The sequence below is a fragment of the Acomys russatus genome, chromosome 1 (assembly GCF_903995435.1).
Source record: "Acomys russatus chromosome 1, mAcoRus1.1, whole genome shotgun sequence".
NCBI lineage: Eukaryota > Metazoa > Chordata > Mammalia > Rodentia > Muridae > Acomys > Acomys russatus.
In genome coordinates, this window is record NC_067137.1 from 13373575 (window position 1) to 13390521 (window position 16947).

The window sequence follows — 16947 nt, forward strand, 5'->3', positions numbered from 1 at the left end:
TTCTCTGTGTAGCCTTGGCTGTCCTGGACTGGCTTTGTACTAGGCTGACCTTGAATTTACAAAGATCTGCCTGCCTCTGCCTCCCAGAGTGCTGGGATTATAGGTGTGTGCCACCATGCCCAGCTGCTTTAAATATACTTTTTGTTGGGACCTTATGCATTCATTTCTACTTATTTTAACTCTGCCATTGACAAGATACAAAATACTTTGTTGTGTTAGACAATTTCTTTATGTCCCATGCATATTAACCCTCACCATACTCACTCCCAGAAAACCAGTTATTTTTTGATATATTAATTAAAGCTCAATAGAAGAATTACATAGACATTACACAGAAAACAAAAGAATATCACAGTGTGTTGAGTAGACTATTGAAAATTTTCCTTCATATTTTTCCATTACATGTATGATTAAAATTAAGTATCTGGATAAAGCTGTACTTATTTTCATGTACTTCAACCAAAATGATGTATCACAACAGATTTAATTCAGAGACAAATAACAAGATCCTGCTGTTCTCTGTTAAATTGTGTATCGAAGATTTGTAAGAAAGAGTATGAAGATGTTCTAAAACAAAAGAGAAATGTATTTCTTAATTGTCTATCACTAAAAAAGGAATTTGAAGTATTTTTGTTGTAAATTCCTCTGAAAAGATATTTTATTATACAACATGGCTGAATTATATTTCTTTCCCTTTTTCTCCACAGGATGTAGAAAATATATTTAGTCGTATAGTAGATATACATGAACTTAGTGTAAAGTTACTGGGCCATATAGAAGACACTGTAGAAATGACAGATGAAGGCAGTCCTCACCCTTTAGTAGGAAGCTGTTTTGAAGACTTAGCAGAAGTAAGTATGCCAATTATAGCAAAAGAAATTTGTTTATAAATCTACATTTACATTAAAATGGGGTTAATAATTCCTATTTCCAGTTCAAGTCATAGGCTGTTAACTGATTTTCATAGTCGTTGTTAACATTTGTTATTGTTTTCACATAGAAAAAGTTATCAAACACTACAGCAATACTAGTGTCTCACTATGAGTCTTTGACAGAAAGACCAAGGCGAGCCAGTTGAGTCAGTGCAAAGCTTGGGTTAGGGTCTCACTATAGTGTACTGCTCAGAGCACTGCTGTTTACCACTTGTGTGGTTCCAGGCAAGGTACTAATATCTTACTTCTCACTATACATTTATAAAGGATAAGAACAATAGCAGGACTCAAGATTTTTTTATAAAAGTTAGGATAACCAAGCCGGGTATGGTGGCACACTCCTTTAATCCCAGCACTGGGGAGGCAGAAGCAAGCAGATCACTGTGAGCTTGAGGCCAGCCTGGTCTACAAAATGAGTCCAGGACAGCCATGGCTACACAGAGAAACCCTGTCTCAAAAAAAAAAAAAAAAAAAAAAAAAAAAAAAAAAAAAAGAAAGTAAAAAAAGTTACAGTAACCTCCCTTAGATATCTGGCGAACACCTTTTACATAGTAAAATAATCAGTATGTGATAGCCACATTGGTTTTTTTATAATTGGAGGAATGAAGTGACTAGAAAGCGCAGATCCAAAGCTCCGATAGTTCAGATACCATGAGAAGTCTGGGAACTGAGTATTTCTAATGCTAAATGTGAGTTACTTTGTGTGGATTTTGTTTTGCTTTTGTGTTTGTTTGTTTTTGAGACAGGGTTTCTCTGTGTAGCCTTGGCTGGCCTGGACTTGCTTTGTAGACTGGGCTGGAACTCACAAAGATCCACCTGCTTCTGCCTCCACCCTCCCACCCCCCAGTGCTAGGATTACAGGCATGTGCCCCTACTCCCAGCTGTGAGTTAGTTTTAATAAGTCATCATTAATAAGAGCCTTTCATTCTTGCTGTTCACCTAAAACTCATCATTCAGTCTTTTATTATAACGGTGCTAAAGCTTGCGGCAGAGAGATGAGCTGGGGGTCTAGCTCTGTTGGTAAAGTCTCCCCAGCATACGTGAGGCCATATGAACTGGGCATGGTGGTGCATCCCTGTATCTTTGTGATCTCAGCAATGGGGAAGTGGATGCAGGAACATCAGAAAGTTACTGCCACTCTCAGCTTCAGAGCAAGTTGAGTACCAGGCTATGAGAAACTGTTGTTTGTTGTTATGTTTTAGTTTTGTTCTAGTGCTGTGATAAACACCATGACCAAAAGCTCCTTGGGGGCAAAGGGTTTATTTGGCTTACAGGTTACAATCTATCATCAGGGAAGCCAAGGCAGGAACCTGGAGGAAGAAACTGAAAGAGACTCTGGAGGACAGTGGCTTACTGGTTTGCTCAGCCTGCTTTCATACATAACCCAGAACTCTGCCAGGGATGGCACCACCCACTGTCGGCTGGGCCTTCCCATTGTTCATCAGTCCAGGCCAATCAGTTGGGGGTATTTTTCTCAAGGGAGGCTCCCTCTTCCTAAATGACTCAGTCATGTGTCAAGCTGACAAATGACTTAACCAGCACAGAGGTTCTATCTCAGAGGACAGACAGACGAAAGCCGTGATGTGGAGTCTGCTCCAGGAGAATTCAGATACTAGAGGGACTGCCTAGTACAAAAGATAGAGCAGAGTTAAGACAGGGTTGTCTTAGTTGTAGTAAATATTTAGCAAATACAAGAAAAATATACTAAAAAAATTAGGTGAGTTCACTGCAGTGGCTGAGTGAAAAGATCAGCATTTCTGTGCTGTCACACCTGCTGGAGTATAGAGTACTAAAAGCAAAAGGTGCCATGTGTTAGAAGTTGTTGAAAGAAGGGCAGATGAGATGGCTTGATCCATAAAACACTGTGCAGACTGGACAGCCTGAACTTGGTTTCTGGGTGGGTCCCAAGCCTCGACCACAGTCCCTAGAACTTGTGGTAGAAAGAGAACCAAACCCTGAAAGTTGTTCTCTGCCCTGTGCACACCTGTGTATTCATGCAGGGCCCTTGTGAAGAAAAAATAAATAAAATATTTAGGTTCATATGGAATGTACACATAAATAGGAGTACATACTATGCTGTGCTTATGGATGGAAAAACTCAATATTACATGAATGTTAGTAATCTCCAGAGTAGCCAATGTACAGCAAACTGATCCTTAATGTGTAAAAATGAAGTGTGGTCAGTGCCTATAATCCTAGCACTAAAGCCTGGGTTGTGTTGCAAGTTTTAGGGGTACTCAGTGCTAGCTACACAATGAGATTCTATCTTGACTCTGACCCACGACCTATTGGTCACCCAGAAGAAAAGAGACAAAATCAGCCCAGAGGAACAGCAAATTGAGGAGACCAGCTCTATCACATATTTAGCTTTATTAAATAGTAATATCAGAGTTGCTGCCAGTGTAGACAGACAGTCAAACAGAATGGAATTACAGTCTTGGCATGTGGCACAGATAGCATTAATCAGTAGAGACAGAACAGATTAAATTAATTGAACCAAGATTTAGGGAAGCAGGATGGCTTGGAGCATTACCTGCCACCGTGCACCTCGTGGTGTTGAGAGCGCTAGTCTGGAGTGCTCAGATCTGGTGTTCTATTAGCTCTTTCTTAAGAAGTTTCAAACAATGTTAAAAGTGATTAGTACATAGTTTGTTATATATTAGATCATTTGTCTCATTCTTTCTTGCCTACTACATTCTTCCTCTTGTCTCTTCTTTTTAGAATTAGCTTTCATAGACATGAACACTTGCACTGTGTGTGTGTGTTGCACATGTAAGTCAGTTCTGTCCTTCTACTCTGTGGGTACCAGGGATTGAACTAAGGTCGTCAGGCTTGTCAATGGGTGTCTTTACTCACTGGACTGCCTCTGTCCCACCTAACAGTTTTATAAATGGAATAGGGCACTGGATTGAAGATGGAAAAGGTCCTATTCCTCCTGCTAAAATCAATATACCCACTCTGTATTTCCCCAGGAATTATCAGTACTCTCTTAGACCTAGCTATGACACCTTAATGATGATATATGATATTCACAATGATGGTTTATTTTTTTGCATTTGGATTTTTATGAAAACAGAATTTTAGATGTTAAAAATTTTAGATATTACTTCTGATTTACAAAATACAAAAGTTAATGTCCAACACCAAAAATATTTTTTAGATTTATTTATTTTATGTATTTTGCCTACATGTATGTATTTATGTCACATATGTCCCTGGTGTCCCCAGAAGCCAGAAGAGGACATAAGATCTCCTGGAACTAGAGTTATGGATGGTGTGGGTAAATGGGAACTAAGCCTGGGTCCTCTACAAGAGCCCGCAAGTATTCTGAGTCATTGCTCCAGCTCCCTCCCACTACATCTGAGAAAAAAAATATCTAAGATCAGTATTCTAACTGCTCATGTCTTATGTACCTGGTTATATATCTACTGTTTGTTGTCCAGGTTAAGCTGTGCTGTTTCTAGAGCCCAGTCTGACCACGCTCTAGACAACTCCTAGCTCCACTGGAACCCAACAGAGAAGCACCAGTGCATACACTGACCCTGTTACTCGAAGAAAACACTAGTGTATTCTTTTACTTGAGAATATTAGATTTATTCTGTTAAAATCATATTATTTTAATTTATTATGTTGAAATATCATAACCACTCGATTTTCATTTGGAGTCTTTAAAAGAAATATTTCTGTAGATAATATTCATATTTTGTGTTGCAAGTCATTTACATTTTACCTTGAAAAAAGAGTACTTATTATTGTTTTTACTTTGTTGTCTTTATTTTTTTAAGGAACTGGCATTTGACCCATACGAATCATATGCTCGGGATATTTTACGGCCTGGATTCCATGACCGTTTCCTTAGTCAGTTATCAAAGCCAGGGGCAGCACTTTATTTGCAGGTATAGTGATTGGTTGTTAAATCAAATTGTATAATGTCAGAAAAGTAAACTCTAAAAAAATTTAAATCACTTTCTTTTTTAGTCAATAGGTGAAGGCTTCAAAGAAGCCGTTCAGTATGTGTTGCCCCGGCTGCTGCTTGCTCCTGTGTACCACTGTCTGCATTACTTTGAACTTCTGAAGGTAAGAACACTCATTGTTACTTATAAAGCATTCAAGTGACACCTTTTTGCCTCTTAATTTGCAAATTATTATGTGAGTATCCACATACATTAGTGTACATTCATTTTCTTTGTTCAGCTGAGAAGCAATTTTAAGTAAGTGTCCAAAAGAATAACATATTTTCTCTGACTTTACTACTGAACTGTAATTTTTTTAAAGGTAATAACACATGCACACACACATACATACTCTCTCACACCCACTCATGCTAGATAAGTTCTTTTTTGAATGCTATTTAAAATAATATGTGTATGGTGGGTCAAACCTGTAATAGCAGCGCTGGAGACACTGAGGCAGGTGGATTATTATGAACTGAGGCTAGACAAAGCTACATGGAGAGTTCTAGACCAATTTGGGCTACAGTTTGAGACTTATCTTGTGGAGGTGGGGGAATGGTGATTTATTTATTTATTTTTACACAGATAGTTAAGATATCCAAAAATTATTGCTGTGGTAATATAATTTTTAAAAAACAGTTATTTATTTATTCATTATGTATACAGCGTTCTGTCTACATGTATACCTGCAGGCCAGAGTACATTACAGATGGTTGTGAGCCACCACGTAGTTGCTGGGAATTGAACTCAGGGCCTCTCTTAACCTCTGAGCCATCTCTCCAGCCTCGGTAATAGAATTTTTAAAGAACGTCCTTCAAGACTTTAGAATTTAACATTTTTCTAGTGCGAGTGTATCCCTGATTCATATTATGACTTAAATTACATTGTAAAATGATTATTATATGGTGGTACATGGAACAGGAAGCTAATCCACAGACGTATGGTTTTCATTCTGGTTTCTTTCAGCATTAATGCACTACTTGTATTTTTATTTATTTTGCATGTGTATACACAAGTAAATACACAAGTGCACCACGGTGTAGATTAGGCCAGAGGACAACTTGCAAAGTTGGCTTTGTCCTGCTACCATCGTGGGCCCTGGGGATCCAACTTGTAACTGTCGAGCCATCTTGCCAGACCATCTTGTACTTCAGTTTGTATTTGTTATATGTTGTTCAACTCATTCTCATTGTGCAGGATTTTCAAAGTGTATTATTGTATATGTGTGTGGGTAGGTGGCACATGTTTGTGTGTGTGGCAGGAGTCACCATTGGATGTCTTCAGTTACTCACCACTTTACTACGCCTATGTAGCTGACAGGGTTTCTTGTTGAACCTAGAACTTGCCAATTCATCTAGAATTGCTAGTCAGCCATCTTTAAGAGTCTGCCTGTCTCCCACCTCACTAATGCTGAGATTAGAGCTGCCCAATTTTTTTTTTTTTTTTTAAAGGCAGGGTTCTTTGTATCCCTAGCTGTCCTGGAACTCAGTACGTACACACTAGGGTGGCCACAAACTCACAGAAATATCCTGCTTCTGCTTCCTGCGTTCTGGGATTAAAGGCAAGTGTGTACTGTCTGACTTTTTTTTTTTTTTTTTTTTTTTTTTTTTTTGAGATGGTTTCTCTCTGTAGCCTTGGCTGTCCTAGACTTGCTTTGTAGATGAGGCTGGCCTTGATCTCACAGAGATCTACCTATCTCTGCCTTCCTGAGTGCTGGGATTAAAGGCGTGTACCACCACACTGTGTCTGACTTGTTTATTTGTTTGGTGTTTTTTCCCCCTAAGACAGGGTTTCTCTGTGTAGTCTTGGCTGTCCTAGACTCACTTTGTAGACCAGGCTGGCCTCAAACTCACAGCCATCCGCCTGCCTCTGCCCCCCAAGTGCTGGAATTAAAGGTGTGCGCCACCACACCTGGCTTGGTTTGGTTTTTTGAAACAGGGTTTCTCTGTGTAGCCTTGGCTGTCCTGTACTCACTTTGTAGACCAGGCTGGCTTTGAATTCACAGAGATCTACCTGCTTCTGAGTGTTGGCATTAAAGGTGTGCCCTATCATGCCCACATATGTTTAACTTTTTACATAGATAACTGGAGCCTTGAACTCATTGACACAGGACACAACTTCCTGAACAGAACTCCAACAGCTCAGGCGCTAAGATCAACAATTAATAAATGGGACCTCATGAAACTGAAAAGCTTCTGTAAGGCAAAGGACACTGTCAATAGGACAAACGATAGCCTACAGATTGGGAGAAGGTCTTCACCATCCCTACATCCAACAAAGGGCTAATATCCAAAATACAGAAATAACTCAGGAGATTAAACACCACCAAACCAAATAATTCAAGTAGATATCTGAACTTAGGGACTCATGCTTAGGCAAGCATTTTACCAACTAAACTATCTTCCCAGCTGCCTCAGGTTCTGTTTTGAGATGCTGGTGTCATGACAATCTAAATAAATGAAGAAATGTTCAGTATATACTAGCATATTAGAAATTTTGCAAAATTGTGTAATACAGCAATGTATTTGTAGATTTCTTAGGAAAAAGATTCTAATGTTCAGTGAACAAAAAGATAACTCCTATTCCACCCCCCCCCCCCGCCACACACACATGATTCTGGTATTCTACTTTATTTTCACTGAGGAACTATTGCTATCCCCAGATGTCCGTATATACTTGATAATTCTGGGGATAGAACTGGTTGCATAAGATCAGGGCATATGGAGGGACCAAACCCTAAGATTTGAGGAATAGTTGGAGCCTAACCATAATTTATCTGTGTGTAGAGAGGGTTTAGAATTTTGTAGACATTGAAGTCTTTCCGTCTGCTATGTAACTAAAGAAAGTCACTTCCCTGCTGCTACCACCACCTCCTACTTCTTGTAAGGGAGATAAACATGTTTTTGTTTTGATCCCAAGTGTGGTATGGGCAAGACTTGTGAGAGAGAGCGAGTGATGTTTATCCACTTAGAAGTCTAACCACTTTGTGGGTGGTGCTTGGTTGTTGCCAGCTGAAAACCATCCTAGTATAGACTCTGAGAGGAGGGGTGTGCGTGTGTGCGTGTGCGCATGCGCGCCAAAAACAGGATGCTGGGCCTTTTTTGGGACTTGGTATTCTTTGGCTGTTCATCATTCGACTTCGAGACACTCTAGAGAGAACTGCTCCAGGGAAGGTTTCAAGGCTTTGGGCTCCAGCTGAGGCTCCAGGTTCCAGTTGCTCCAAGTTCCAGCAGCAACTTTGGAATTGGTGGAATCTGCTGAAATCCTGCTGGCTACATAAGGAGAATCATTTCTGGGAACTGATACCCAGAAGGTTTTGTTCTTGTTTTCCTTAATCTCCTTTCCTTCTTGTTTAGGGTAGTCGGGTTGTAAGGGAGGTAGGTTCATTTAATAAGCTCATAATAAAGTACACCTGTTAAGGAAATTGAGCCAAGAACTACTACTACTACTGCTATTTCTTCTTCTTCTTCTTCTTCTTCTTCTTCTTCTTCTTCTTCTTCTTCTTCTTCTTCTTCTTCGTCTTCTTCTTCTTCTTCTTCCTCCTCCTCCTCCTCCTCCTCCTCCTCCTCCTCCTCCTCCTCTTCCTCCTCCTACCCTTCCCGCCTCAAGTTTATTTATTTATTTACTGCATTAATGTTTTGCCTGGATATATGTCTGTATGAGAGTGTAAGGTCTTGTTTACAGACAGTTGTGAGGGAATTGAATCCAGCAGTCAGTGCTTCCAACAGTTGAACCATCTCTCCAGCTCACTTTACTTTTTTGAGTCCTAGCTTCCTTGTCTACAGAATGCTTATTTTACTGGGTAGTATCACCCTAAGCAGGATATATTTGTAAAGGCTATTTCATGAGTGACAATGAACGTAAACACTTGAGTGTCTTCATCACTAGAGACATTCCTTATTGTTCTTAACCCTCTGCACTGACCATACTCCCCTCTTCCTGCCTGCCCACATCCCTGTGGATTTTGTTGTCGTTTCTATATTCCTTGTTGGGCAGCTTGGACTCCACCCATCACACCGTCTTTGGCTCTTCTCTCCACCTCACTGGCAGCTCCTTACGACTTAACACCAGAAATGACTCTTTATTCAGCCACATGTGCCCATTGGTAGTGACACCACCTTCATATCCTGTGTTTAGACACAACAACACCTTCCTCATATGGTCTTTGTACTTCCTTGAACTCTCCCTGCACCTGCAGCAGGACGTGTGGGTTCCTGAGCTTCACTGCTGCCATCTTTTAGTTTAATCTCCATAACTGGCCCTGCCCGTGCGCTTCCACAGCCAGCTCAGTACAGGGTGGCATCTGTTCTCCTTTTGGCCTAGTGGAGTTCCTGTTTCTCTAATCTCCCTTTTTAATTGGGAATGTGTTCAGGTGCTGGCTCCCTATGGAATATCCCTTTGCATTGTAGGCGTGGCTGTCCACTACGCTTCTTACTCTCTTCAGACCTCTTTATAGAACGTGTCACACTTGTGTCTGCCTTGCCTTTAGACAGCATGTTCCCTCAGGAAACACGGCAAAGCCTGTGTGTCTTTGAATGTTCATATGTAGCATAGTACCTGGCATTTAAATCGCTTATTTATTTATATTATTTTTTAAAAAAGAATTATTTAATGTATATGAGTGCTCTATCTACACATATACCTGCATGTCAAAAGAGGGCATCAAATCCCAGTATAGATGGTTGTGAACCACCCTCTGGTTGCTAGGAATTGAACTCAGGACCTCCGGTGGAGTAGACAGTGCTCCTAACCACTGAGCCATCGCTTCAGCTCCATACATCATATATTAAATATTTGTTAAATAATGAGTAATAAAAAATATATATTTTCTTAGAATTCCTATCAATTCATTGCAGATTTTTTGTTTGTTTGTTTGTTTCTTCAGGGTTTTTTGTTTTCTCATTTTTTGGTAGTTTTTTGTTTTCTTTTCTCCAGACAGGATTTCTCTGTGCAGCCCTGGCTATCTTGGACTTACTTCGAAGACCAGGCTGGCCTCAAACTCACAGAAATCCACCTGCCTTTGTCTCCCTCAGTGCTGGGATTACAAGGTGTGCATCACCACGCCTGTGTTGTATTTTAAAAGACATTTAATTGTAAATTTTATGTATAACATGCTTATTTGAGAAACTTAGAATGTCTTAAACTTTACAAATGTATAGGATAGAAAATTGCTGTTAATTTCATAATACTGTCAAAATAAGAAATAAAGTAATATGATGGTTCCTAGAGCCAGGAATGTGAGGAAGAGATTTGTCAATGGATGACGGAATTCATTTAGGAGTGAGGAAGGAAAGATGTATTAAGCTTTATTGTTAATTGAAATATTAATTATTAATTATTTAATGTTAAATATTAAAATGAATTTAATAAGTTTGGTCAGAAAATATTAAATCACAAAGAAGTGAGGGATTGAGCTGAGTGGCTCTGGCTAACTTTTAAATAGCTTACTAACACATGTTGCCTAGATAATGTAGGAAGATAAAAGAAATTTTGAAAATTTGATTTCTTTGTAAATTTGCTCTTAAAAAGTGTTTGTCACACTTCTTGAAAAAATGACTTTGGTTGCCACCTGCTTAGGTCTTGCTTGTTTACGATGACAGACTATGACTCCTCTGTGAACTCAAAATGTGGCTTGCGGGCAGGGACATAAAGGCCACCTCCAGATGTCTACATAGTAAGATGACATCATTAAAAGCCGAAGGACATTGTAATGGGGCTAGATCCCGTAAGCTTTAGCTGTGACCAGTCCCACTGTAGCAAAGAGCTCTCAGCCTCTCTGAGTGCTGGCATGATTTCCTCACTGGATTGCGTCTTTATCTCATGACAGAGGGAATAAATTCAGGAGATCTATTTCAGCCCAGTGTAGAACATGCTTCCAGCATCCTGGGCCAGAAACAAAGATTCAAGGCTAGCCTTGGCTACAGAATAAAATCTTAACCTCAAAATGGAAAAAATACATATACATACACATATATGTTTGTATGTATATATTATGGCAAGTGCAGCAAATAGTAATATTGTATAGTTTTGAAAATTGCTGAGAATATATTTTAAGAATTTAACCTGAAAAAATATTTGGCAGTACATATTGTTAAATATCTTGTTTTATCAATCACCATATTGCAAATCATAAATATATACAAATTTTACTTGTCAATTAAAAAGTAATTTTTTTCCATTAAAATCATTTATTACTGTTGCTTTGTAGTACAGCTTGAGTTAACTCCAGAAGATCTTTCATTATATAGGATTGTCTTAGCTATTGGGGATTTTTTGTTTTTCCAAATGCAGTTGAGAATTGTTCTTTCAGTGTACTCACTTATAAATGAATATTGACCTCATAATACAGGATAACCACAGTACAGTCCACAGACCTAAAGAATCTAAATAACAAGAAGGCTTCTAGGGAGAATACTTAATTTCTCATTCAGAAGGACAAATAGAATAGACACCGGAATTGGTTGAAGAGAGAGGGTCTGGGAGCCAACGAGGAAGGGATGTAAATTGAACGAATTAAAAAAAAATTAATTAAGATTATATTTTTGATCCTGTATACACATGTGTGTTTGTGCGCATGTGCATGCACATGTATCCTCAAGCTAGAATTGTTAAACCCCTTAGAATGGCAGTTAACAGGCAACTGTGAACAGCTGGCATAGGTTCTGGGAGTAAAACTTGGGTCCTCTGGAAGAATAGTATGTACGCTTAATCACGGAGCCATCTTCTCTCTGGCCTAAATTTTTACTAATTTTAATACTACTCAAATTCAAAAAATTATTTTCACAAAATTAGACAATCCTTACACCCTTTGATTAATTATTAGAAACATTAAAGTTAATATTTTATGTAGTGAAAAAAACTTCCTTGTGCACTTTTTTTTCTTTTTGGTTTTTCAAGACAGGGTTTCTCTGTATGTAGCCCTGGCTGTCCTGGACTCGCTTTATAGACCAGGTTGGCCTCGAACTCAGAGATTCAAGTTCTGGGATCAAAGGCATGTGCCACTATCCCTGGCTTCTTGTGTACTTTTGAAAACTCATTGGTTCCCATAATGTTATTTTTCTATAAGAAATTTTTATTAGCTTTATTAAACAAATTTAGACTGGACTCAGGACTAAATATAGTCACCAAGATTCTGAATATTAGTGAATTGGTTCACCAAAAAAAGCTTAGCAACTTTAGTTAATATCCTGTAGAATTACCCCAGTCTCTGCAGAATGCTGGGTCCATATAACTTAAGGGAAAGTAGGTTTTGTTCATTTTAAAAATCAGGTCAAAGTCTGTTATATATGTAGTATGTACATATTAACATGTTCTAGGGCTGCCATACCAAAGTAGAAATTTAGTGGCTGAAAGCAATAGTAGTTTATTCTTATGTAGACAGAGATTAGGAGTTGACAAAGCCTGCATCTAGTAAGGGGCTGGGAAGGCTGTGAGGAGGCAGCAGGCTTCCTGTGGGCTTAACCTCCTGCATCAGGGACAGCCCTTCTCATGCTGTGTCAGCATCCAGGCCGTGCTTTCCTTTCTCGCTATTCCAGAACCACTGTCCTGAATCTTTTTTTTTTTTTTTCCTTAGTTTTTCTTTCTTTCTTTTTTAATATTTATTTATTTATTATTGTGTGTAGAGTGTTCTTCCTGCATGTACACCTGCAGGCCAGAAGAGGGCATCAGATCACATTACCGATGGTTGTAAACCACCATGTGGCTGCTGGGAACTGAACTCAGGACCTTTGGAAGAACAGGCAGCGCTCTTAACCACTGAGCCATCTCTCCAGCCTGTGCTTTCCTTTCTCACACAAAGTTGCCAGGTGGTTTTAGGGTTCAGTCAGAGTCTAGCATGATTTCATTTGACTAGACCTGCAAAGACCTTATTTCTAATAGGTTTTTCATTTCACTTGTGTTAACTGTGTACATAGTGAAAAGGTCTTTGGACTGATAGTCATGCATGACCCTTAGTTTCTAGTCTTGCCTGCCTATTCATTTAAGTGATGATATTCATTTTATATTTTGTTGGAGAAAAGCAATTTCTAAAAATAAAATCAATTCATATGTTCCTTTTTTAAAAAGGAAGCCATTCTAGCTATTCTATGTTTACTGATTAAATTGAGTTCATAAAATTATACACGGTGCAGGTGGGGAAAGGAATGTAATTTAGTAGTAGAATGTCCGCCTACTGTGGCTGAAGTCCTCAGTTCAGTCTCCACAAAAGCCAAGAACCTCAAAATCAAATACCATATGTGGTTTATTTTGTGTTAAAAGAATCAAGTTTTATTCTGGAGGGTGTTTCTATGAATACCATTTTTCTTTCCAGCTCTTTTATACCATCTCTGAACATGTACATTGTGCGTGGACTATACCATGATAACCACTTGCCTTTGGTTCTTTCTGTTAGCCGGGGCCAGGAGAAGACACAGAAAGCCTTCTCTGTAGCCCAGGCTGCACGAAGCTTGCTCTGTAGCCCAGCTAGCCTTAACATTGTGGTGATCCTTCTGCCTCAGACTCCTAGTGCTGGGTGACTTATGAGCCACCACACCTGGCTTCCCACTGCTTGTTTCTGAGGAGCAAAACAGCAAGTAATCCAGGGTATGAGTGGTTCCTTTCCTTTTATTATCTGTTCAGGAATAAACTTTTTTTTATTATGCTTTAGAATGAGTCATTAGGTGAGGATCAGAGTATATGTGATACAATCTCAGTAGAGTGCTTGATAGGTAAATTTGTAGTTTTAGTAACAGTTGCTTGTGGAAAGTAACAAGAATGCTTTTCTGTGTGCCATATGCATATGATTGCTACTGCTTTGTTTCTGTTGCAAGAACAAGTCATCTCTTTAAGGACAGTTAGCTTACGTTATTTCACATCACCTCCCAGTTTAAATGCACATATAGAAAGGTCTTTATTGTATGTGATGACCACACACCTTTAATCCCAGTACTTGGGACACAGACATGTAGATTCTCTGAGTTTGAGGCCACCCTGGTCTACATAGTGAGATTCTGTCTTTAGAAATAGAAAAGTCACTGTTAAACTGAAATGTTGGAATCTTGCCTGTTATCTATGAAGGCATTTAACTATATAGCTATAGAGAACACTTAAAACTATTTCATCATAAAGCTTTATGGGTTCAAAAGCTTTGGGGCTGGTTTTTAGATATGCTGATAGAGTGTTTTTCTAACAGTGAGTTCCGCCCCCAGCACTGTATAAAGTAGAAATGGTGGCATAAGCCTATAATCCCATCACTTAGAAATGGGAGGCAGGCCTCAGGATTGAGAGTTCAAGGCCAGACTAAAGCACACGAGACTCTCTGTCTCAGAAAAAAGAAAGGAAAAAAAAAAAAAAGTACTTTGGGCTTATGGTTTTAAAAATACTGACAGTGGGGCTGGAGGAATGGCTCAGTGATTGAAGAGCACTCACTGCTTTTCCAGAGGACCTGAGCTCAGTCCCCAGCACCCACATGCCAGCTAGTAGTAACTGTCTGCAGCTGCAGTTCCAGGGTATTTGACATTCTCTTTGGCCTCCAGGTCACATGGCACACAGCCATACATGCAGGCCAAACACCCACACATAAAATAAAACACAAGCACCTTTTCATATGTCAATATATTCCATATGCAAAATGCAAGTTAAATGATACATAAGACCCTTAAGCATGAAACATTTTAAAAATAGAAAGTCAGTGAATCTCTAAACAGTTTTTTTTGTATGTGCTTTATATTAGAATCTTATACATTAGGTATACTTGCTGAGTTGGCAATATAAACATACCAAAGACAGAAGCTAGAGGGATGGCTCAGTAGGTAAGAGCACTTGCTGCTCTTCCAAAGAACACGACTTTAGTTCCCAGCATCCCTGTAGGTGGTTCAGAAATACCTGTAACTCCACACCCTCCTCTGACCTCTGAGGGTACTGCACTCAAATGTCCTTGTCCACGTCCACACCTGCCCTGCCCACACATGCCCCCCACAGGCACACAATTAAAAACATCTACAATCAGGACAAAATACAGAGGGAACAACATTCTGCCAGTTGTCAGACCGCACTCTGTATGTTACTGATTTGAAGGTTTCTGGACTTTACATTTTAAAAGACTTAAAAATGTTTGTTCATTTATTTATGTAGGGAGGGGTAAGCAGAGGAATCAGAGGGGAGGGGAGGGGTAGGGTGGGAGGACCACATGTTTTTCGAGATCAGAGAACAACTTAAGGGGTTCAGTTTTTTCCTCCTTCCATGTGAGTCCTTAGGATTGAACTGAAGTCATCATGCTTGGCAGCAGCTTGACTTAGTGAGTGATCTTGCTAGCCCTGAATTTTATTTTTGATTCTACACTTTAAGAGTATCTGAGAGGCAGAGGCAGAGGCAGTCGAATCACTGTGAGTTCGAGGCTAGCCTGGTCTACAAAATGAGTCCAGGACAGCCAAGGCTACACAGAGAAACCCTGTCTCGAAAAACAAACAAACAAAAAGAACATCTCTATGCCTGGTGCCATGCTAAATCCTATGGGAGTTAGATGCAGTTCTGTGCTGTCTCCTTTCAGGAATATGAATGCTGAGTACATACATGTTACTGTGTGTTTCAGGGTTCAACATGTTCTTTCAAAAGTAGCTCCTCATGCTTTTCCACATAGAAAACTTGGTAATATGTTAATACAGATAGTGATACACAAGAAGGAAAGTAAAATATTGACAGGTTTTGGTTCTGGAGCTCAGGCTGACCTCAGACTCCCATGTGCTAGAATAAATGCATAAACTACCAAACCTTGCAAAAACAACCAAAGCTGCTGTTTTTCTTCAGAGATAGCTTGTACTGGGATTACAGATGTCTGCCACAATGTCTATATTATATGGTGTCAGAGAATAGAACTCACGGCTTCATGTATGCTAGGTAAACACTACTAGGCTATACCCTCAGCTCAGAAAAATACTTGAAAAAATAAATTTACTAAGAGCACTTGTTGCTTTTGTTTCAGACCCAGGTTCTGCTCCCAGCACCCACATAGTAGGTCACAGCCACCTACAACTCCAGTTCTAGGGGATCTGACATTCTCTTCAGACCTTTGTGGCATGAAGCACTCATAGGGCACACTTTCACATATGTAGGCAAAAACTGATACACATAAAACTAAAAAAAAAAAAAAAAGCGGGGTGTGGTGGTGCATGCCTTTAATCCCAGTACTTGGGAGGCAGAGGCAGGTGGATTGCTGTGAGTTCGAGGCCAGCCTAGTCTAGTCCAAGACAGCCAAGGCTACACAGTGCAACCTTGTCTCAGGAAAAAAAAAGAAAGAAAGAAAGAAAAAGTTGAATGAGCATTAATTTTATCCTTGAATAAAGTGACGTTTGTATTTCCTCCTTTTCACAGCAGTTAGAAGAAAAGAGTGAAGACCAAGAAGACAAGGAGTGTGTGAAGCAAGCGATAACAGCCCTGCTTAATGTCCAAAGTGGCATAGAAAAAATTTGTTCCAAAAGTCTTGCAAAACGGAGACTGAGGTGAATATTCCTACTTTAACGTCTCTTCCTTTCTACTCTGAAAGCTGTGGTACAAATCCAGGGGCCTTAGCTCCGCTCCTTGAGTAAACAATGAAGAAACGGTGTTAGTGACAAGCTTCGTCTTTCAGAGGAAGTGACATCAAAGCCAGGAGAATTTGTTATTGTTTGAAAAACCTTTCATATTTGTGCATTTTCCTTGTATACTCCCAGACAAGACCTCCCGAGGAGCAGCTGGTGAGCTGAAGGAGACAGAGCAAAGTGTGCCGGGTAGATTTATGCCAGCATCACTGCTATGTCAGAGTCAAATTAGAATTGTACTTTAGTCTGGGGATTAGAAAACTCAAGATATTAATTCAGTTAGCAGATCTTGTACTTTCCTAATTATAATATGTGCTGTAATGCTTTTATCTTTCAGTTTTGTGCATTTAAAAATATTTAAATTAAAAAAATACTTAAATTTACTTTCATCTCTTAAATTTTTTATTTTACTGTATTGGGCTACTTTTTGATGTTTATCTTTCTAGATATTTAGTATTCAAGGCAGAAATAATAATTTTGTGCCTGAATTTATTTTCATAACTATGAAAA

At 39.3% G+C, this 16947-nt stretch overlaps 1 protein-coding gene across 1 annotated transcript in view; it reads left to right on the forward strand.

Annotated features, from left to right (window-relative positions):
• Positions 1-16947, forward strand: part of Sos1 (SOS Ras/Rac guanine nucleotide exchange factor 1) — a 77869-nt gene that overhangs the window by 24127 nt on the left and 36795 nt on the right. The window contains exons 6-9 of the mRNA XM_051164073.1: positions 708-851; positions 4718-4828; positions 4911-5009; positions 16232-16359. Of these exons, the coding sequence (XP_051020030.1) occupies positions 708-851; positions 4718-4828; positions 4911-5009; positions 16232-16359 (482 nt within the window). The remainder of the gene's footprint in view (positions 1-707; positions 852-4717; positions 4829-4910; positions 5010-16231; positions 16360-16947) is intronic.